This window comes from Portunus trituberculatus, chromosome 42 (assembly GCF_017591435.1).
Source record: "Portunus trituberculatus isolate SZX2019 chromosome 42, ASM1759143v1, whole genome shotgun sequence".
NCBI classification, from domain to species: Eukaryota; Metazoa; Arthropoda; class Malacostraca; order Decapoda; family Portunidae; genus Portunus; species Portunus trituberculatus.
The window spans coordinates 6225001-6251014 of NC_059296.1; the positions used below are offsets into that span (position 1 = coordinate 6225001).

The following is a 26014-nucleotide window of genomic DNA, read 5'->3' on the forward strand; positions in this document are numbered from 1 at the left end:
AGCCCCTTCATCCCCCAGCAAGTTGTCATTATTTTTTCATTGCTATTTTTGGTCTTTATCGCTCTCTATGAGAAACTCTTCAAACAGCTTTGTCCTCTCATAAACAACAGAGCAGCTCATCTTGGCCAGTAGATCCTTGAAAGTTCTGCCTTGGATCGACAGTAGTCCCAGAGAAATGTAAACAAACAACTGAACCACTTTTCACTGCTAGGTCAGAACCAAAATATATATGCAGTAAAGTCCCGGGTTACGTCAAACTCGTAGTTACGTCAGTCCACTATAAGGCAATTTAAGATTAAAAAAATTGAAAATTTATAAATCGTAAAGTGTGGGATTTATTGCCCGCCACACTGAATACAATAACACCCTGCCTCAGTTCCACCACACCATTGCCCCTGGCAAGAGTGTTATCCTACTTCTGCATTTACATTTTTAGTATCTTGCTCAATGGCACCAAAGAGAAAACTTCTTAGTGACAGCAGTGATGCTAAGAAAAGGAAAACCATTATGCTACAAGAAAAAGAGGACATAATTAAAAGACATGAGAAGGGAGGCAGCAGCTGTGTGTGAGGGAGGGAAGAAGAAAATGGGAAGCCCGTTACCATGACAATGGGAAGGTTGACGACCTTGAGGGCTTGCACACCCATCACAACAATAACAACTCCGAGCCTTCGCCTGGGCCACACGACACTCGCAGCTGACTTGCACCGTCTGCGCCTGTCTGCTGATCCCTATTGCCCTTTCCTATTGCATTTCCTGCCCGCTGCCCACGCTTCTACTCCCACCGCACTGCACCTCGCTCCTAGCTGTCCGCCCTGGGCGTCACAACATTCGACCTGCCCACCCTCCTGGCGGCCTCAGGCGTCCACCCTCTCGGCAACCTGCAGTCCTTCGCGTTCGTGGCCCTAATCAACAACAAAAACAAGCTTGTGTTTCATATTCCTACATAGTTGTAAATAATATAACAATATAACCTTTAACTTACCTGAATGACCATAAACAATGATTGGTTGAAAACTCGATAATATGCTTTGAAATGTACGGAAACTCAAGTTACGTACAAAATCAACTTACGTCATGTTTCAGGAACGTAACTCTGACGTAAACCGAGACCTTACTGTGTATATATATATATATATATATATATATATATATATATATATATATATATATATATATATATATATATATAGTACACATGCACACACTAATATATTCACATCTAGTTATGAAGATTCTATTAATTTGAGATTATAGCATCATTCTAATTAACAAGAAAATTAATTTTTGTCATAAAAGTGTTGGTTAGAAGCCATACATCTTAATTTGATTAAAAATTGATGCTAGAGGATAACAGTACGTTTCATCTGACTCAAGACGACGGAAAGAGTTGACGGAACAGTTAAAAACTACGGAAATCTTCGAAGACGACAGAAAAAGTGCTAGTGTGTCGCCGCCTTAAGTGGTGGTGGGACGTACATACACTCCTGCCATGCTGGAATGAAGAAGAATGCTACAAACTCACAGAATAGCGCCGCTGTTACTCGAGTCGTCATCGAGTAGAGCAGGAGGGCATGGGAGTAAGTGCTACCGCCTAGTGGGATCGAGGGATTGAGTGCGCGGTATGTTTGAATACGCTTGGGGGCAGCTCCAGATAGTGGCAATCCAGATACGCGGGCGATTACTGTATCCTATTAATAATGACTGGAACGGACACCAGTTCTCAACATCTTGATGATGGCGGTTTTCTTTATTAAATAGCACATTTGTTGTTTAATAGAAAGGGAGTGTGAAATACAGCAACAGGCATTAGTTTCCACATCAGATATTTTGAATGATATTTGATAGATACTTTCATAGGTTCATGTATTATATTTAGATAAATATTTTACATAGTTACTTTAATTTGGTTTCGTAATTTTGGATATGTTAGCATATTAATTGTAATATGATTATAATTGGTTTTAATTGAATTTGAATCCAGAAATTGGTGTTTCTAGATTAAAGAAAAACAAAAAACAAACAAACATGAGGCACTATAGAAACTTACCATTATTTTGAAGGTGGACATTCTTTGATTTTGCTTTATCAAAAAGTGCATACTTTCTTTCTAGATCTCCATGGCTAATATTGTTTACATGATTCTATTTGTTGGTTATAGAAGTATATGTGGTTTGGAATTTGCAGGAAATAGAGCCCCGTGTAGCAGAGGAGCTGTGTCGGTTATTTCCTAAAGATGAAGGAATAAATCTCACGCCAGTTTTGCACAAAAGTAAACGTGCTTCAAGAGTGGCCCGTGCCAGAGGTCCACTTCGTCGGCCACTACAGTCACCCGGAGACCGCAGAGGCCGCCCTAGAGAACGTGGAAGCTTCAGAGGCCGTGGGGACGTTGGCTTCAGGTGCGTCACTTCCACCAGGGTTGAGTCTCGAAAAGGAGAGGCCTGCATTTTGTCAAAACTGTCACTGATACCTACACATGTGGAACTTCAGCACACATTTCAACTAGAGAAGCAGACATTATTACTCTTGACAACATTATTCCTTCAATCTTATCTTATGCTTATTTACCAACAAATACTCACTTCATTTGCTAACACTGATTCATATATTTTGAATCTCACTCCTGAACACATTGATTTTCTAATACAAAACACAACACATAAACTGCTTGCAAACCCTGGTTGAAAATGTGATGCTGAAGTACATAGTGACAATGTTACTTGTGTAACAGTGGCAGTAAGCAAATCAGGACCTACTCTGGCTCCAACAGTGCAGTAATGAGGACTTACTATCTGTTCCGGGGTGGTGGTGTGCCGCAACCACTACTGCTGGTATGAGGGTAATAGTGTGAGACAGTGGTCCAGCCCCACTCACTCACTCCGTGTCTTGTCACCGCTCTGTCTCTCATCCCGGTGCTGAGGACTTCTATCCTCTCACAGGACTCTGTCCCTTTTCTCTCTCACACAACCTGGCTAGTGAGTGACACACCCAGCACACAAACATACCAGTGCAGTGCGTATCTCATCAGTTCTTGCATAACACCAGTCATGAAGAACTTGGTTACTTGGTTCTAAAGTGCAGACATAGACTAGGAATTCTTTTGATAATTAGAACTTAAAAAGGTAGACGAAGCTGGTAAATATTTACACCCTGTGGACTTACCTATCAGTATATATTGAGGGACTCCTACCAGTAGTTGTATATGGACTTTGTGTGAAGTAGTGAGTGGTTGGCTCAAGTCCACGTACCAGCAGTAGGTGACACTCACTAGCAGGTTGACACAGAGCCAGGCCCAAGCATATGGACTCGGCTTAGCTGTAAGGTAATGGTCATAAACATTTTGGTAAGGTAGTATCTTGCATGGACTTGATCAAGCATTCAGGACTAAGTGTGCCATAAAGTTTACCACAGAGATTTTAGGCGGCTAAAGCCCAGTACTGATTTGTTGAGATGAAAGAGAATCATTGCCTGGCTAATGAAATAGTGAAGGGGATGATTAGTGAGTGAGAAGTGAATAGTGAAAGTGATAAGTGATCAAAGTGAAATAAGTGAAATCGGTGCATTATATTACGTTGCGTTCAAGACAACAAGACGGCAAATCCCTGCCATCCATTCTTATCCTCTCCTACCATCTTCACAACACAACATCTTCAAGTGGTGAGTATAGTATAAAAGTTTATTATTTTCATGGTTTTAGCAGAGTTAAGCTTCTTATGGTTCAGAAGCAATGCTATTATGAAAAATGACATCAGAGTATATACTGTACATATTCCAGTACACACACACACACACACACACACACACACACACACACACACACACACCTACACACACTACTGAGGCATATATATACATATACACACATGGGGTCAGAATTCTTGGTCTTTTGCCCTTGCAGGAGGGCAAGGTTGCTACCCTGCTCTTGCCAGGTTGAGTTGCCATGATTCTTCAGCCAACATCACATGAATATTTTCTGGTGAATAAACAGGACCTACAGCATGAAAGGAAACAAACCCAGATTGTTTCTGCTTAGTCTGAGACAAATATATGCTCTCTCAATCACGAAATTAACACAGTAATTTTATATTTATATATATATATATATATATATATATATATATATATATATATATATATATATATATATAGATATATATATATATATATATATATATATATATATATATATATATATATATATATATATATATATATATATATATATATATATATATATATATATATATATATATATATATATATATATATATATATATATATATATATATATATATATATATATATATATATATATATATATATATATATATATATATATATATATATATATATATATATATATATATATATATATATATATATATATATATATATATATATATATATATATATATATATATATATATATATATATATATATATATATATATATATATATATATATATATATATATATATATATATATATATATATATATATATATATATATATATATATATATATATATATATATATATATATATATATATATATATATATATATATATATATATATATATATATATATATATATATATATATATATATATATATATATATATATATATATATATATATATATATATATATATATATATATATATATATATATATATATATATATATATATATATATATATATATATATATATATATATATATATATATATATATATATATATATATATATATATATATATATATATATATATATATATATATATATATATATATATATATATATATATATATATATATATATATATATATATATATATATATATATATATATATATATATATATATATATATATATATATATATATATATATATATATATATATATATATATATATATATATATATATATATATATATATATATATATATATATATATATATATATATATATATATATATATATATATATATATATATATATATATATATATATATATATATATATATATATATATATATATATATATATATATATATATATATATATATATATATATATATATATATATATATATATATATATATATATATATATATATATATATATATATATATATATATATATATATATATATATATATATATATATATATATATATATATATATATATATATATATATATATATATATATATATATATATATATATATATATATATATATATATATATATATATATATATATATATATATATATATATATATATATATATATATATATATATATATATATATATATATATATATATATATATATATATATATATATATATATATATATATATATATATATATATATATATATATATATATATATATATATATATATATATATATATATATATATATATATATATATATATATATATATATATATATATATATATATATATATATATATATATATATATATATATATATATATATATATATATATATATATATATATATATATATATATATATATATATATATATATATATATATATATATATATATATATATATATATATATATATATATATATATATATATATATATATATATATATATATATATATATATATATATATATATATATATATATATATATATATATATATATATATATATATATATATATATATATATATATATATATATATATATATATATATATATATATATATATATATATATATATATATATATATATATATATATATATATATATATATATATATATATATATATATATATATATATATATATATATATATATATATATATATATATATATATATATATATATATATATATATATATATATATATAATTTCAAAACCATGTAATGCAGAGTAGTTGATAAGTGGTTCTGAAATAATAACGTCTCAAAACTTTATGAAGTTTCCATTGAAATATTATAACTCACAGAAGAAGATTGCATTTGGCATACAGACTAATTCCCAGACAGTGCTCCTTTTATTCCAAACCACATGTCTTTTGTGAACAGCACTGTTGTTTTCCTCCAAGTCCTTGCTTCGTATGATTGTCCATTATACCTGATTACTTTTGAAGATGAGACAAAAAACTTTAATAATGGAAGTGAAGCAAGGGCAGTTCCCACTAGTTACTGGATAAAGTAAATAGATGCCAGTCATTGTCAAATTATTTGATTTGAGACATGAATTTTGTCTATACTGCTCTTATTATAAGTATGAAGCATGGCCAGTAGTTACTCTGGGTTAGAATCTATGGGGGAAAAGAAAAACTTTCTCTTGCTCTTATAAATATAAGAAATTGCAGTATGGCCATGTAAAAGCAAATTGTTTAACAGTCTGAGTTTTCTTTTCTTAAATGTCAATGAATTTTGTTTTTGCAGAAATACATTTAACAGTTGCGCACATTTGTATCAACATTTCGTAAAATTCATAGAATGAAGTTTCCTAGAAAAAGTTCATGTGTTGAAAGTCACTCAGTGGAGACTCAGTGTAATTAGTGTTGAGGCATTGCCTGACCAGGATCTTATATAAAGAGATTATGTTATCTCTTCATAATTTGCTAAGACATATAGGAAACATTTGTAATGTTTTAATTTAGAAGGACAGCACAACATGGATTTCACTAGAACACTTGACTTTGCACAATTTTGGTTAGTTTTTTCTTATATCTAGAATTTGCCAGATACCAAGCAGCTGATGGCAGCTAAGTAATATGTTGCAAACCAAAGGTGCAAGAAGAGAGATTCCTAATGAACAGATAGGTGTATTTAGTGGGCAGTGACCTGATGCTATAGCTAGTTAGTGTAGACATGGCAGTTTTTGCTGCTTCATGTAGTTCTGTTAGTTCTGTTCTCAAAGTCTTCTATGTGAAGGTCTCAGAGGTGGAGGCTGAGTTCCTTCAAAGGATCTAAGAGATGCATGCTGGGTTCCATCTAAAGATCTCAGACCTGCATGCTGAGTTCTATGAGAGGGTTTCAGCACCTGAAGGAGGGTTGTACCCTGCTGTCACCGTACCTATTAAGGTGACACAGGAGTAGTGGTCAGTTGTGTCCAGGGGCACAGAGAGGATGAAGATTATTGGTGCCATACCTTGATGGGAACCACATGGAGATGAGTAATTCCTTCAGTGTGTTGAAGAGAGTGATGGAGATGGAGGTGGACATGATGAGAGGAGACAAGGAGAGGAAGGAGGGGGCAAACAGTTATCCTCCCCCAAGATGCTTGGTGATAGTCAGTTTAGTCACTTAATGCATTTTGTGTCAGAGATATGAAGCATAGGACAAGGATGTATTTGCTGGGAGCGGGGATGGGAAAGGTAGCAGATGGGCCAGATGCTTGCTAGAGAGATGATGGGACCAAACCTATCGTCTCTCTCAGCACCAAAGGAAATAGGTAGAATCAAGAATGAATAGCTGTTCAGAAAATTTAGAAAGGCTATGGAAAATAAGTAGGAATAAGGGAGGGAAGGGATGTGATGTCTTGCTGAGGAGGGGAGTTGGTGCTGAGTGGCTGCCAAGGGCTATTACAGTAAATCATTGGATTTTGAATCATTGTAAGAGTAATGGATGGATAATCATTGACAATTGGGACCACCTCCATGGAAAAGACACATTTCTATACCAGGAATGGAGTGCATTTGTCATGCTAGGGTGTTCAAGTTTCAGCTGGAACACTTTAACTTTAGAGGTAAGTGCAATCAATTATTTTATTTTATTTATTTATTTTATTTTATTTATTTATTTATTTTATTATTTTTTTTTATTTATTTATTTATTTTTTTTTTTTTTTATTTATTTATTTATTTATTTATTTATTTATTTTTTTTTTTTTTTTTTTTTTTGTCAGAGAAAAGGCTTGTCAAGACAATAGGAAGGACAAATTAGTTAAATCTAGAAAAGTAATTAGCTCAGTGAAGGTGAGGAATAGTTTGGGTGTTTATTACATAACTACATTGTAGAAGTATTTTGAATGAGATATATTTCCTTAAAGAAATGACGTATTTAGAAAACTTTGATGTCATTCTTTTAACAGAAACTTGACTAGACATAGCAGGAAAAGTATTTAATCCAGAAGTTGAAATTGATAATTACACACTATTTTATGAACACGAAAGGATAAGGATCACAATCAATAGCACTGTGTTCAGTGTACAGGCCACTGAATGCTACAAAGGAAACTTAATTCTTTACTTTGTCAGGAAATAAATAGTGCAGCCAGATACTACAATCAGATAGTATTTTATTTATTTATTTTTTATTTATTCATTTGTTTATTATTTTTTTTTTTTTTTTTTTTTTTTTTTTTTTTTTAGGGAAGTCGACTGTAGCCTGATGGCAGTTAAGACTGGGTGCACACAAGCCACTTTTGTGTGGTCAGTGGCCACCACAAAAAAGTGGTCAAAATAGAACACACACATCTCTATGGCTGCATACACGTACCACTTTTTGTGGTAACCACAAAATAGTGGCGGGTAGTGGCGGCGGGTCCATTTTTCCGACCACACAACTGTGGCCGGCCACATTGGACAGTGATAGAAACCATTATTTCCAGTGGCAGAGTACATACAAGTCACTTTTAGTTACCGCCACCTTGCCATCCGTGTCACAGAGTCAACTATTCCTACCCTAGTGAAGAAGGTGGAAGATATGTTTGAGTTGTTTAAATGAAGCATTGATTGCAGAAGTCCAGAAAAAACCAGGTTTTTATGATTTCCAGCTGAAGGAATACAGTGATAAGAATATTATAGAAAATTGTGACACAGGTGTGTGAGGCTGGAGTAATCTTTCACCTAGAGAAAGAAATGAGAAAGGTAACACAATATAGCTATTTTATTGAAAGAAAAAAACATTGTTTATCAATACATTTTAAGTTACACCTGCCTGCTTGTCTGTGTGTGTCTGTTTGTCTCTTTGTATGTATGCATGTATATATGTGTATGTTTTGTAATGTTGCGTATGTGTTAACATGTTTGAACATAATAAGTGTGTGTGTGTGTGTTTCACTGTTTGATCTGCTGCAGTCTTTGACAAGACAGCCAGACGTTACCCTACAGAACGAGCTCAGAGCTCATTATTTCCGATCTTCGGATAGGCCTGAGATCAGGCACACACCACACACCGGGACAACAAGGTCACAACTCATCAATTTACATCCCGTACCTACTCACTGCTAGGTGAAGAGGGGCTACACGTGAAAGGAGACACACCCAAATATCTCCACCCGGCCGGGGAATCGAACCCTGGTCCTCTGGCTTGTGAAGCCAGCGCTCTAACCACTGAGCTACCGGGTGTGTGTGTGTGTGTTAATATTTCTTATGATGACACTGACCTCATCAGTGGTTGCTACTGAATGGCTTGTGTACAAGGTGCACCAACTCACCACTTTTTGTGGTAACTATTTTTTGTGGCAGCCACTTTTTATTGGAGCTAATGACCAGAAAAAGTGGCTTGTGCGCACCCAGCCTAACAGTGAAGCAAAGGAATAATAAACAAACAAGGGGAATAACATTCTATACTTATTCTAACAAAGCTAGAGGAAGCAGTTATGCAGGTAGATGTTGGATGCAACTAGGTAACAGCAACCACTATGATATTAGGTTAAAAAATTAAAATGTGATGAACGTTTTAGATGCAAAAACACTAGCAAGATACCTGTCTTTAGGAGTGCAGATTTTAAGGGATTAAAAAAAGGCCTATAGGGAGTTGACTGGCTACAGATAGAAAGGTAAGGTCAGGTAAGGTCCAGGACAGAGATGAGAGAGATAAGGCTGGGTGAGGTGTGAGTGTGAAGGGCAGGAGATGAGAAATGAGAGCATGATTCAGAGGGGTGTGAGATGGGAGAGTGCTGGGTGAGGTGTGAGTGTGAAGGCCAGGAGGAGGTGAGAAATGAAAGCATGATTCAGAGGGGTGAGAGATGGGGAGTGCTGGGTGAGGTGTGGTGTGAGTTAAGTCATGCTGAAATAGATGAGGTGATGTTGGAAGGGATAGAGGAGGCTGAAGAGGGGGGGAGGGGGATTAGGGCAGGTAAATGTTGTAAATATTTTGTTGATAGATTACATACAGGCCAGTTAGCAAACACTCCATAGAGAACAAAAGATCACAGAAAAATTACCTTAATTGGATGAAACAAAACAGAACATAGGATTGAAAAGAAGTATATGAGATAGTATGCATAAAAGGATGTTCTAAGACAACACAAGGAAAGATAAAGAAAAAATTGTAAGTTGAAAGCAACCAGGCAGGCAAAAACTAATCACAAGAAATTTTATCAGGTATATAGGGCAAAGAATAGAGAAGTATTAGTCCATTTATAACAGATGATTGGGGCTGGTTAGTTCTAGGGGAGATATTAGCAAGATTATGAATGAGTTTTTAAATTATCATCACCCACGAAAACATATAGGAAATGCTAGATAGTGAACAGATTTTTAGAGCATAAGAGTGAGAGGCTGACATATTTCCATAACTAAGGAGATACTAGATAGGGTAGAACATTTCAAGTTTGCAGGACCAGACTAAATATACCCCAGAGTACTTAAGGATGCAAAGAGGTTATTAGTCAACCGTTAGCTTCCGTCTTTAGGGAATCATGTGCCTCAGGAGAGGTACCAGTAATGTAGAGGTGGGTCATTGTAGTACCCATCTTTAAGTAAAGAGATAAAATTTTAAAGACTTATTATAGACCTGTCAGGTTAACATCAATGGAGAGTTTTCAGAACTAATCTACCAGATGTCACTGCTATTACATGTCCTCCTACTGACATGAACTATAATATTGTATTAAATCCCAGGTGCATACAGATGCATAGAACATTGGTTATTGTGATATTGTTGACATTCTGTATTTACTTTTAAATATCCTGTATGGATAATTTTGGGAGAAGTTAGTCAAGAAAAAAAAAATTTTGTGATTATCTTGTAATACTGCCATCAATATCTTAAATACAGCATATTAAAAGTCTAGAATTAAAATCTATTGATTTTGATAATGAAAAAGGTAAAAACTTTGACTGTATTGTATAGTATGACCCAGGATACTCATTAACATTGTGATATATGGATATAGTTGTTTTTGTGAAGATTATAGCGACGCTTTCACAAGTCAAGATCAAGTTGTGGCAAAACTATCGAGCACAGAACAAACATATCACAGGACTACTGTAGAGTGAGGAGAGAGGAATATGTGAAGCTTTCCTGCTCCTCATGGCATAGTGACATGGACATTACAGCAGGAATTAACTATTTGTCCAACAATGTGTTTGTTAGTTAAACAGGTGGCTAGCCCAGATTTGGTTAGACAGCAACACTCTCGCCAGGATACTCGTGTTGCTTATTCTTGATTAGAATTGTTTCCATATACTAGTAAGTTGATCTGAATGGTTTGGACTTTTAAGTGACACAGATATATTTTTTTCATGTTTACTGTTGTCTGGATTAATACATTGCCGATCAAGGGTGTACTCTTTTGGAAATGTGGAGATGACCAAGTAAGCCTCAATGCCAATTCATGAGAAAATCAACTTATATACATTTGTTCATGAATAGGATTTGATTTTGCCTGTGTTATTACTTTGAAGGAATTAGCTATGTAGAAAGATATATTATATCAACTTATTGCATCTCTATGTTTATAGAATGACACTAGGTATATTCTATTATCCTTGTGTGAGCAAAGGGGACATAAACATGTATTGTGCTGCCACCTGGTGACAACCACTAGTTCTGAAAACTTCTCATTATAAGTTATTTAATGAAGTCAGTTATAGCAAGGAACATTAGGAAGCATTTAGAGAAACACAACTTGATAAATCAAGAGGAAGTCTTGCTTTAAAAACTTTTGTTTTTACAGTAAGGTTTACAAGGCAGTAGACAGTGGATATAGTTATGACATCCTATACTTGAATTTTAGTAAAATCTTTGACAAGGTACCACATCAGAGTCTCTTGAGAAAGATTAGGGCTCATGGGGTAGAAGTAAAAGTATTACGCTGGATAAGGTCATGGCTAGGAGATAGGCAACAGAGAGGTATAATGAGCTAGCTTTAAATATGAGTGGGTTCAAGTAATTGTATGGTGCCACAAGAGTCAGTTATACTGTCATTGTTATTTTTAATATACAGTTGACATGAAAAATCTGGCAACCTTGAGACCTGAGGACTGCCTAGTTTAAAAAATTCAGAATTATTTATATATAGAGAGGCCCTTTTTGTAGTGCGCATCTCAGTTTATGTGTTTCCAGCTCTATGTGCACGCTCACTTTGTTTCCATCACTGGTACAATGCGCAAAATTTCCGACTTTATGCTCACTTGGCGAAAGAAATTTTCATTTGAGAAAATATATTTGCTATAATTTTTTTTTTCTCTCAAAAACCAATAAAGTAAATAAAGATAAATTTAGAAATTATATTTTTAACAACAAAAATGATAATTAAATGACTAAATGTATAAATTAAACATTACATAACAAAGAAGCAATGGGACAGTTCGATGCTGTGTTTATGTTTTGGTCCAGCCATGTTGTTCCAACTTGCCTGTGTTACGGTTTCATGTTTCACGTTTGCTAAGCATTATGATGTTTTTGACCTTTGTAGTTTGGTGATATGTAATATTTGTGATCTTTCTAGGTTTGTGAATATGGCTCCTTCCAAAAATATAAAGAGAAGGGTGTTACAGGTATAGTTTATCAAGAAACGTAAATTATTTTCACTTCAAGAGAAAGTAGACATCATAGCCAAGGTTGAGGCAGCTGAGAAACTCCATGAAATAGGCAGATTTTACTCTATTAATGAGTCAAGTGTGTAACGTAAAATGTAAAGATGTCATAAAGAACACAGTATAAGAATGATCGATATGGGGACCCTTATGAGGGCATCTCAGGGGTCAGTTATTTATATAGTGCATTTTCGATATATGTGCACATTTTCTTGGTCCCTTTCCCATGCATTAAGGGAGCACACACACACACACACACACACACACACACACACACACACACACACACACACACACACACACACACATATTCAACATAAATGAACTACCTGTACAGTGCTTTAAAAAAGGAAAATGTGTTTTGCAAATGCTTCGCACAGACACACCATTATAAATTTTTTTTAGCATTTCCACTTTCTGTGATCAACAGTAGCTACTTGATGTTTACATTTTATGCCTCTTCATTTCTTTGCTGAATCCATAGTGTGGCTACATATTAGCAAATGAATTATTAAATGAGAAGAGATGCCTGTCAGTTGTTGTAAGCAGGACCAAACACAGGATTTTGTAGTACAGGATGAATATCCCCAATCTTGTAACTTTAAGACTTGAGGCTTGCTGGACTACAGAAAATTTCAGACTACAAATGTTTTTTTAAATACTGCAGAATACTGCTCGCCGTACAAGCTCAGCGCCACCACGGCCATCCAGCAAATTTGAATTATGCCATAAATTATTCAGGCACATTTAGATAATACTGGATTATATGTGCCATGTTTGTATTGATGTAAACATATGAAAAAACAGCGATCAAGATTCATGTAATTTGATCTAGATATGTGAATCTTGAGTTCTTGATGGTGCAATTGAGATGAGATTGATTGACACTTACTATACATTATACTATTCATAAAACACAATCTAATTACATTCATTCATCTTAATGAAGCTTATATGAATGATCACCATCAGTTAAGTGTTTAATAAGCAATCATATGCAGGATTAATCATATTTACATTGTTTCATATAGAAAAGATTATTCCCCATGCATTCAAATTGCAATTCATACAGCCTCCTGGAACAGATTGTTTATGAATAGTGGGGTTCCATTGTAGTACTAGAATCGGCATTTTATTGATGCTATTCCTATTAACTCAAACTGAGCAATAGGGTTCTGGTAGTCATACCTATGTATGGTGCAGTTAGGCTATCAGCATAAAAAAAGAAAAGTTCTCAAAATAATTTTTATAGGTATAAGATTAAAGATTGCTTGGAAAAGCTTAGGAAAACCAAATATTAGTTCATTACTAGAGGTAGCGGGCAGTTAGCAGCAAGCGTATGTTTCATTGAGCAGCTAGATACATGTTGTTTTGGTGGTGAGGTAGCTGATAGACAGATAGTTGTTATGGTGAGGAAGAGTATATCTAGATAAGGGTTTCCTAAGTAGGGTTGAAATGCTCATATGTGAGGTTATAAAGAAGTCATGGGGTTGGTGGGGTCATTGAGGTACCCCAAAGCCTAGAGATACGAAATAATATACAGTCAACTCAATTAACGTGAGGGTTACGTTCCTGGAGACGTCTCGTTATTCAAAATCATGTTATTCAAACATAATTTTCCCATAGAATACAATGGTAATAGAGGAAGTTACGTTCCTGGCCATTGGAAAAGTCTGCCTATTTTTGGTGATTTTGTTACTCAAACCTTAAAAAAAAAAATTTTAATTCATCTCTAAGTCACAAACATTTTATTAGTTCTGATGGTATGCAACATGCTCTCCCTCAGTCCCATCGCATGGACAATCGCTGAGGTCTTTTCTCCCCCAAACATATTGATCTAACACTTCCAATTTCTTTTCAATGGTTACAGTCTTCCTTAATTTCTAGGGATCACTTTACTGTGAGGAGGTTGAAGGATTCTTAGATGCCATATTATAGGACACAAGATGAAAACGCAAAAACAAAAAAAACAAAAAACAATAAAAAGAGCCACTCACATAACAACATAACATAAATAATAGGATAACAAAGGGCCACCAGGGCCCATCTAGGTTATCCTGTATCAGTCGCACAGCGACCTCGTCATCAGTACTTAAAGATACACTTACAAGTACACAATACATTATATACTAATTGTAAATATTTGGCCCATTAACAGGGCTAAGTCCTGCAGCGAATTCCTCTACAATCTGTGATCCCCATACATGGGGATCATATCTTGTTTAACTATAGTGAATTTCTTATAAAAACTATCATGCAGCGCTATACATAATTATAAATCTAATAAATTTAAGTGCTTATCTAATTTGTTTTTAAACAGTCAAACCCTCTCTGGCAATGCATTCCAGAAGTCTACCATCCTATGACTAAAGAAATATTTTCTTATATCTAACCTGCAGCCTTGCTTTCTAATCTTCCTGCCATGATTTCTAGTCCTACTTCCCTCCTCTAAGGTAAAGAAAGATCTCACATCTATGTAGTTTGTATCTGAGAACATTTTAAATAACTCTATCATATCCCCTCTTATACATCTCTCAAATGAAAACATGTTTAATTTCTTTAATCTATCTCTATACTCCAGGCATTAGCACTTTAATGCTGGTATCATCCTAGTTCATCATCACAGTTCAGGTTAACTCCAGACTGAGGAATGAGGCCTCATATATACATTTATGTTCACTAAGTAACATTTCTATTAGCTTTTTACAAGTTTTAGTACCAAGAGGCAGTGATATATATAATGGATAAGGTCGTTAGCGTGGGATGGGGCAGACCTCTTTGAAGCTATGCAATTTGTCGAGTGGTTTAAAGTTAGCTACATGTCACCATGATGCCCAGGTTCTATTTGGTTACACCAAAGATGCACTTGGGTGGTGGTATGGGCCCTAATATGATTATCACTATAAACAAAATTGCCTGGGCTACTATTGGGTGGAAGCTGAACAGCGCTTCCCACATATACTCTTCAAGTATGCCTACAGGCACTATAGGCTATAACATAAAAAAAAAAAATTGTTTTGTGATGCTCAAAGTGAAATTTTGCATGGAACACGGAAAACAAAGCAGGAGATGAGAAGCATTTGTCCAATCGCCGGCGGTCGCTTCTTCTTGTGACCCCTCTTTAGCTTGTGTATTGTTTTTACCACAATATTTGTGTTTCTGCCCCTTTATTCCCTGCTATAATGGATATCATATTCATAGTATGATAGTATATGATTACAAAAGTATGATATCTATTATAGCAGGCAATAAAGGGACAGAAACAAATATTGTGGTGAAAGCAACATAGGAGCCTAAAAGTCACAAGAACTTCGAAGAAGCGACTGCCGCCGACTGGACAAATGTCTCCTCATAGGCTCATCTGCTTTGTTTTCCGTGTTCCATGCAAGATTTCACTTTGTGCATCACAAAGCAATCCCTTCTTCCTTTCTTGGTGGCAAGGCTTGTAAGAAGCTAATAGAAATGTTGTTTTGTGAATATATATATATATATATATATATATATATATATATATATATATATATATATATATATATATATGAGACAATAACACCCCCTCAAGAGGTGGTTTTAACAGCAACCTCGTTACCATGGCAACAGTGTTTCCCTGTATGCTCGTCGATATCATTTCACAGCCAGAAGTAGCTCTGCTCGTTGTGAAGTTTCTTGGATCTCAGGCCAGTGTGGTTTCCATCAGAAGCAGTGTGAATGCGCATGGCATCAAGTCGAGTTAACATCCTTTAAATTGATTAAATTGCGTTATTTATTCGCATCTCCTAAAATATTAAGTTGCGTTAAATGGAGACTTCAAACTTTTGTTAATCGAGAGTTGACTGTGTGTGTGTGTGTGTGTGTATATATATATATATATATATATATATATATATATATATATATATATATATATATATATATATATATATATATATATATATATATTGCTGATCCTTGCTAACTCAGACTAATAAGGTGGGGAAAGGTTGGTCCGACAAACGAGAATGACCAGCTTATACGAATTCCAACCCCCCTCCACCATTAAAAAAAAAAAAAATGGACGGGGAGTTTAACTCGAACTTAACGGGGACGGTGCAGGATTTATTTTGGGATTATTGTCTCTCCGAAACCTTCAGACTTTAAATTACCACATGCTGTAGTTTATTTTGGGATAATTGAATATCCTTCCCATCGTCGTGTTGTGCTAATCTCTCCTTGACTTTCCTCCTCCCTTGAGTCCCTTCCCTTCACGATGGGGGTTGACAACAGCTACTCAATCACAGGCTACTTTTCAAACCCAGCTGCGGAAGTGACCAATGTATGTGTACTGCAGCCCATTTAGAGAAATGATTACTCTAAACTTTTTGCGATGTACGAGTGAATAATATTTTCTAGAGAAGCAGAAATCTGATGCATTATCATTTTATCGTGCTCCAGGAAGTCACCATTGAACAAACAATCATGTGTGAAAATTTTGTCAATCAAATGAATACAAATAGCAAAACAAGGACTGAATTATGAAAAATCTTTAGGAGCAAATATCATGAGAAGTGTTTTGTTTTATTTTACACTTAAAGAAATTTCACAAAACTGGTGTAAACTCTGATCGACTTTTGTTTGGTATTTTAAAACTACAATTTTTTTTTTTTTTTTTTTTTTTTTTTTTTTATATATATAATCTCAATAGAAAACGAAATAAAAAAAAATAAAGATAAAAGGGGGGGGGCGGTCAATTCAGCTCGAACTTTAGTCTCTGGGTCGGTCAGAGTCCGACTTATCATGAAATATAAGTTATCGGGGTCCGAGTTATTAAGGTTCAACAGTAGTCAAGTCTTTACTAATGTGAGTTTGAATAACGCAATTTTGATTTAATGTGACTTGATATTCAAGAAGATACAATGAAATAACAAGAGTTAACTCAACTTGATGATGCCACACATCTGCACTGCTTCTAGTGGGAAAAGCACTGAGATGCTCTTTGCCAGATTCTTAAACAATACCATCCTCCTTCATCAGTTGAAGGATACTATCCTGGAGGAATCGGTATTCTTAAGAGTGAACACTGACTTCCCGCAGCTTGGGAAGGCAACGATCTGGCAGGATTTGCCTTCACTGTGAAGATTAACCAAGACCCATGTTTTTGTCATTATCTGCTCATAAATTTGATCTAAATGCCTATTATTATTATTATTATTTGTTTATTTATTTATTTATTTATTTATTTATTTATTTATTTATTTATTATTTTTTTGTAAGCTAAATGACTTAGGAAACAAAAATATATAGTTATTGTTTAAATAGCTTTACAAAAATTGTGACCGGAACCAAATCCAGGGGTGGAATCCACGAAACTTGTTGGTAGTACATCGATAATAACAAAGCTTTAGCAAACGAACAGGTCTGAGGAACAACAACATCGCCGCTGCCAGCTTTCTCCATCTCCCAAGTTTTCTATCAGAATTCTACTTAGCTTATGACCAGTTGTATGTCTGTTGTTTGATAAGTATCCATTTATAGAGATAGCTGGTGGACTATCCTCTTTCCATAACCTGCACAGCTGAAGGAGGTGGCAATTCTTTCCCATATCAAGGCCACTACATGACCATCTGTGCTTTTAATTAGAAGCACCTTTCCTGGCCCCCCAAGTGTATTAATAAATCACGCTCTGCAGCAGTAATAAGGTTGGTACTCTGCATAGAACAATGAGGCTGCGTGATGTGAAGCTTATTTGATGTTAAGCAAACACTGCAACCAACCACCAACATATTATACTCATACTCATAGTTTATTTCATTAAATGCATTAATAATGAATATATGAATGAGATAATATTCCTGGAATATAAACTCATACAAAAATTCACGTTGAATTAAATATTTTCTAATTTCCTGGACGAGAAAGATGTGTAGCTGAGAACACGTGTTTTTATTGTTTCCGTGACCTAGTGATGTATTGATATTATTTTTAAGGTTTGAATAACAAAATTCCCAAAATAGGCATACTTTCCTAGTGGCCAGGAATGTAACCCTCCTATTACCATTGTTTCATATGGGAAAAGTGCTTGAATAACACAATTTTGAATAACGCGACGTCTCCAGGAACGTGACCCTCGCATTAATTGAGACGACTGTGCATATATACAGTGGAGAGTCAATACTCAAACTTAGTTTGTTCCAAATGGCTGTTCGAGTATCAGAAAGTTTGACTATTAATACCTATAAATCAGGTAATTCATTCTAATATTAACAAAACCTTAAGTTTATAAAAAAAAATTCAATGTAACTTTTTTTTTTTTACAAACTGTAAGTGAAGGCTGGTGATGGATAACAGAAAAGGAGGGAAGAAGGGTGGGGAGGAGGAAGGAGGTCATCAGAGGATAAGTCACCATCCATGAAAACGTCTGATGTGATTCCTGTGAACACACTAGTGGAGGGATGTGGCTCACTAACACTTACACTTTCACTAGATTCCTTATTTTCATCACCAATAAGTCTCTTTCGTGTCATTGTAAGTTTTGAATGAAAAACTATCAACAGTTCTTTACAGTGTTACTCCTTGAGGTAAGACACACTTTCACACAATTAAAATTGCACTATCGTTTAACATTCTTACCTTACGTACATGTAAAAAATGAAAAAAAAAAAAAAAGATTATTAGGCCTGTAGTCTCTCACAGTCAGTGCTGATGCTATATCCCAGGAACATGTTTACATCGCACAAGACTGGTACCTAGGTCACTAGCAAATATTGAAGTTTTTAAATGCAAAATACTGGGATCTGATAATGATCTAAATGTATGTGAGACTACAAATGTCAGGTGAAATCATTCAATTCATGTTCAGAGCTTAAATCCACTCATTTACCTGTATTTTTATTTCAATGTCTGCCAAACCTGGATGCGTCTTATGAGCCATCAGATACGGTATATATATATATATATATATATATATATATATATATATATATATATATATATATATATATATATATATATATATACACACACACACACACACACACACACACACACACACACACACACACACACACACACACACACACACTCAATTCTCAATATAAGCGAGTTTGAGTAACACTATTTTTATTTAAGGAGATACAATTAAATAACTCAATTTATTTGATTTATCACGGCTAACTCGACTCGATGATGTCACGTGTACCCATGTTGCTTCTGGTGGGAACCGCACTGAGACGCTCTCTGTTAAACTCTTAAACAATACCTTCCATTTTCACCAGTTGAATGATACTGTCAGACTGATATTTACTTTTAAAACTCTAATGGTAAATATCCAATCACCTACAATCCTGTTACTCATGGGGACTGCACATACTACTAAAAGGAATATGTTTAAGGGTGATGTGAATATTTCATAGGCTAGGGACTCAGGGAGGCCAGATCGTTTATTCTTGGAATTAATTTGTTGTCCATCTGGACTCAAATTATTTAATTATTATCTGGACATTGTCCGAATTAACCGAAATCCAGATAAACGAGGGTGTAGTGTATAAATATTAATGAACCAAAACCATTTTCTCCATAGGAATTAATGTAAAATAGATTAATTTGTTCCTGCGTCTGAAAGAGCAACTTGATACACAGCATGTATCCTCTAATAAATGCTTTTGTGTACCTCTCAGGTGCAATAAACAAAGAGTGGTCATTGCTATAGTAATGGAATTTAACTGACAGCAAGACGGTATATGCTGATCTTCCTGACAACGTTTGTCATGCATCACTAGCTTTCCTGGAGGCAAGGCATGTAGTATGGTACGAATCTGAGGATGGCAAAAGTACGGTATATTATGGTACAAAATTTTTCTAACTGTATGGTACGGAATGAAAGTACAATATGTTTTTCATACCAAGATATAGACAAAACACCTGCATGCTGCTTGTAATCAGGTTATCAAGGTGACTAATGAAGTGAGTGAGGTTATCTGCCAGCACTCCCACACAACCTGGAGTGGAGTGGTAAGGTCAATTATGTCAGATCAGTGAAGTGTCAGCCTTCCAATGGGATTAAGAGAGGAGTGTATGATTTATCATAAATGTCAGCATTCAGTATGCATGGTACAAAGTTACGGTACGATATTTTAGTGTACCAGTATAGTAAGAGTGTGATTTACTAGTAGGGTACTAAATTATGTTACTGTATTTTTTTTGGTACAAATTACGATAAATCAATCGTACTGTACAGTACAGGCAACCTCCGCTTAATGAACGTTCACACAAAGAAATTTCGCTACAACGAACGTTTCCTTTTACTACCATCTGCTCGTATGACAAACACTAAACTCCCTTTAATGAAATTTTATCCAAGTTTAAAAACAATGCTGTATCACGCAAGCCGACAGGCTTTTTAATACACCAGTGCCTCTCGTGGACAAAACGCGCACCAGTCACTCCCCTACCCTCCCTACCCTTCCCCACTTTTAGTTCAAAACAATAACAGAGTCCAGCAGCAGCTCGTCTTCTCTCGCTCAACGTGCCACCAAAACGCCCTGCAACCAGCCCTGCAATGTCGCCTAGCGTTGTTAAGAAGACCAGGAAGTTTCTTACTCTCGAAGTGAAGCTGGACATTATTCACAGACACGAGAGAGGCTAGAAAACTAATAGCATTGCTCCCCACCCTCCCCACCATGGCTTGACTCCATCTACTGTCTCTACTATTTTCAAGTCAGCAGACTATTAAGAAGGCTGGTGAGACTGTATCTTCCTTGCAAGCTAAGAGAACCATCCGAATTCGTGACTCTGCAATGAATAAAATGGAAAGCCTTGTGGAAATGTGGTACATAAGTTTTATATGTGGTACAATGATGCGTCCTTTGTTTACATTCCACAGGTTGTCGGCTAGCATTTTTCCCGCTCCACTCTCCCTCCCTTCATTAATTTAATATCATCAACATTATAGTTACTTACATACAAAGTACATTAGTGTACATTATATTGACTTAGTCTTAAATTAAACTGTTTAAATGTTTAACTTCATAATTTTTACTTTCATTAAACCTTTTACTGTACTATGATGCACTCTTGCTTTGTTTACTCTCAATGGAAGTTCAAGTCAGGGGTCAAACTTGTTATGATTGGTTTGCTTAACGAAAATTCACGCAACGAACGAAAAAAAAAAGACTATAGTAAAACTAAATTGTACTGACCCATAAGGTGTTGTTTGCCATTCTGACAGATTTCCAACCAAAACATTCAGCCTATACTACTCATGGTTCTTTAATCACTGTATTATCAACAAACGGCATTCTGAGAATATTTTGACTATTTCATTAAATAGCAGGTGATACAAATAGGTGTTATATACCAAATCAAATGAAGGTATTTCATGGACATGTATGACGATGTGGCATGTCAGGACGGGCGACGTTGCCAGTCGACCCGAGGCGGGATTTTCCCTGGGGGAAGGGGGAAGAGTCAGGTCACCACGCAGGTGCAAATCGACTCACTTCTCATTTGGTCGCTACTATGGAAGGATACACTGACGCATACTCGTCTGTGTGTTGTACAGCCAAACCAAGAAGTTTGTCTACAGAATTAATAAATAAAGCTTGCAAGGACCACTTTTACCAATAAATCAAGCGAGGAAGAGGACAGCAGATGCAGCTGGTATATCTGAAGGCACAGTGAAGAGGATTTGTCCCAGTGCAAACAAGATATACACCACACAGCATCACAACCTTATCAGCGTTTCTTTTCCCCACTCATTATATTACACTGGGTATCTCGAGAGGACATAATAGTAAATATTTGGTAAATTATCAGCCTCATTTTCACTTTTATAACCAGCACCTTAACTATATTTAATTTACCTATGGCATCTTCATGTCTTGTCCATCACTTATTTTTTTTTAGCGAAGTCATGCATTAAAATAAATAAAGAACAGTTATTCCGTTTTCCTTGAAGTAATGAGAGATATGGCAGCGTCGCACGGATTATAGGCCTAGCCCTACGGGTCAGTACAATTTAGTTTTACTATAGTATCCATTTTAAAGTCAAACTTTTTGGGCACTGCGTAAAGGGACAGCGTGTTGGTTGGGGGAACATCTGGTGACACCTGGTGGCCGCATATGAAACTGAACCAGCCACTCAACTTGATTTTCTTGACATTGTGTTATTCTAAACAATCTGCATAATTTGAAAAAAGGACAACATTTTTTTGCCTCATGTTATTTTGAAATTGCATAATTTGAACACGCATAAATTGAGAAATGCCTGCACCCACTGTCTTTTTCCCATAGCCTGCACAGTTGAAGGTGGTGGTAATTCTCTCCTGTGTTAAGGCCACACAATATGGCCATCTTTGCTTTTATTTAGAAGCACTTTTTTCTGGCTTACCAAGTCTATTGGTAAATCACGCTCAGCAGCAGTAATAGGGCTGGTTCTCTTTGTTGCCTGTGGTGGAACTGAGAAGCAGCATTGTCTGGTGTGTGTGGCTCAATCAGTTGAGTTGAAGGTAAACAAACACTGCTATCAACCACCACCAAATTATACTCATTGTTTATTTTATTAAATACATTAACCTCTTCACTTTGAGCAATAGAAAATGGAAAAGAAAGAGGCAGTATCCAAGCATCCTTTAACCTCCTCACAGGATGACCAGTGATGCATAAACAAAGTGATAGTGAGTGTGAGGACGTGTTTTTGCCATGTTAGTGACTTATAAATGTAATGTACTTGAAAATCAGAAAGTAAGGTTTCATTGTTTTCATGACCTAATGATGTATTAATAGTTTTTTTAAGGCTTGAGTAACAAAATCCCCAAAATAGGCTGACTGTTGTAGTGGCCAGAAATGTAACCCCCTTCCATTACCATTGTCTTCTATGGAAAAATTATGTTTGAATAATGTGATGTCTCCAGGAACGTAACACCACAAACAACGCTTTCTTTCAAGGTAACTATATAATAAGTCATATTTATTGGTAATTCACATAAAATGAACCCAGTCAGGAAGAATTTGCCTAAATGACCATACACCACGCATTCCATAAATCAAAACGAGACACATGATCACTGATTGGTGATCTTGGTCTTGATACAGGCAAGCTTCACTGCATTTATTACAATGTGATGACATTACTCCTTGAGGTAAGACACACTTTAATACAATTAAAATTGCACCTATCCTTAAACATTCTTATCTTGCATACATGTAAAAAAAAAATGGTGATAAAAAAATATATACATGATTATCAACCCTTTAGCCTCTTAGTCATTGGCGATACCATATGCCAGGTACATGTTTATATCTCACAACAGGATTGGTATGTAGGCTACTAGCAAATATTAAATTTTTTAAATGCAAAATATTGGGATCTAATAATGATTTAAATCCATGTGAGAGTCTTCAAATGTCAGGTGAAATCCTTCACTTCATATTCAGAGCTTAAATCCGTTCATTTTCTCTCTCTCTCTCTCTCTCTCTCTCTCTCTCTCTCTCTCTCTCTCTCTCTCTCTCTCTCTCTCATTTCAGGGTCTGCCAAATGTCTTATCAGCTATCAAATGTAGTAGATAATTTTAATCCATTCCATGACCCTAGATTCCACCTTGGATGAATCTGGGCTTATCCCTTCTTTTCCTCCCTCTGACTATTTCATGCCTTCAATCAAAGTTCTTCGTAATGTTGTTTTTCATGCCCTCACTGGCCTAAACCTTCGGAAGGCTTATGGACATGATGTGGTCCCTTCTATTGTTCTCAAAAACTCTGCTTCCATGCTTACATCTTGCCTTGCTAAACTCTTTCAGCTGTGTCTATCAACTTCTACCTTTCCTTCTTGCTGGAAGTTTACCTACATTCAGCCTGTTCCTAAAAAAGGGTGACCATTCTAATCCCTCAAACTACCATCCTATAGCTTTAATCTCTTGCTTGTCTAAAGTTTTTAATCTATCCTCAATAGGAAGATTCTTAAACTTCTCTCACTTCACAATCTTCTATCTGATCACCAGTATAGCTTCCATCAAAGTCGCTCTACTGGTGATCTGGCATTCCTTACTGAGTCTTGGTCATCCTCTTTTAGAGAGTTTAGTGAAACTTTTGTTATCATGTTAGACATAGCAAAAACTTTTGATAGAGTCTGGCACAAAGCTTTGATTTCAAAACTGTCCTCCTACAGTTTCTATCCTTCCCTCTGTAACTTTATCCAAAGTTTTCTTTCCGACCGTTCTATTGCAGCTGTGGTAGACAGTCACTGTTCTTCTCCTAAATCTATTGTCAGGGTTCTGTCCTGTCACCCACTTGCTTTCTATTATTCATTAATGATCTTAACCAAACTTCTTGCCCTATCTACTCCTATGCTGATAATACCATCCCGCATCTTTCCACATCCTTTCAGAGATGAGCAACCCTTCAGGAAGTCAACAGATCATGCAGGGATGCCACAGAACACCTGTTTTCTAATCTTTCTAAGATTTCTTATTGGGACAAAGAAAACTTAGTAGTGTTCAATGCCTCAAAAACTCAATTCTTCCATCTATCAACTTGACACAACCTTCCAAACTACTCCCTCTTCTTCAATGACACTCAACTGTCTCCCTTTTTCACACTATATATCCTCGGTCTGTCCCTTACTCACAAACTCAAATGGAAATTTCACATTTCATCTTTTGCTAAAACAGCATCTATGAAGTCAGATGTTCTGCAGCATCTCTGCCAGTTTTTCTTGCACCTCCAACTGCTATGTACAAAGGCCTTATCCATCCTTGTATAGAGTACTCTTTTTATGTTTAAGGGGGTTTCCAATCACACAGTTTTATTAGATTGGGTGGAATCAAAAACCATTCGTCTCATCAACTCCCCTCCTCTGACTGACTGTCTTTAGCCTTTTTCTCACCTTCTTTTATCGCTATTTTCATGCTAACTGCATGCCTCCCCTCCTCCTGCGGCCTCACTGCACAAGGCTTTCTTATTTCTCTCATCCCTATTCTGTCCAATCTTCTAATACAAGAGTTAACCAGTATTCTCAATCATTCTTACCTTTCTCTGGAAAAGTTTGGAACTCCCTGCCAGCTTCTGTATTTCCATCTTCTTATGACTTGACTTCTTTTAAGAGGGAGGTTTTAAGATATTTGTCCCTGTCTTGCTAAATCATTTCCAATCTTTTAGGGAACTTGCAGTTTAAGTGTGTGTGTATTTACCTAGTTGTATTTACCTAGTTGTAGTTTTACAGGGCCTGGGCTTTATGCTCGTGTGGCCCCGTCTCCATATCTACACTTATCC

General features: G+C 34.9%; 1 protein-coding gene across 5 annotated transcripts in view; it reads left to right on the top strand.

Annotated features, from left to right (window-relative positions):
* Nucleotides 1-26014, top strand: part of LOC123517769 (YTH domain-containing protein 1-like) — a 55829-nt gene that overhangs the window by 7518 nt on the left and 22297 nt on the right. For 4 of the 5 annotated variants that reach the window (XM_045278202.1, XM_045278204.1, XM_045278203.1 and 1 more), the window contains exon 9: nt 2188-2399. In XM_045278202.1, coding sequence (XP_045134137.1) covers nt 2188-2399 — 212 coding nt within the window. Of the gene's footprint in view, nt 1-2187; nt 3658-26014 lie in introns of all 5 variants that reach the window. The other variant, XR_006678577.1, reaches the window with a different exon arrangement.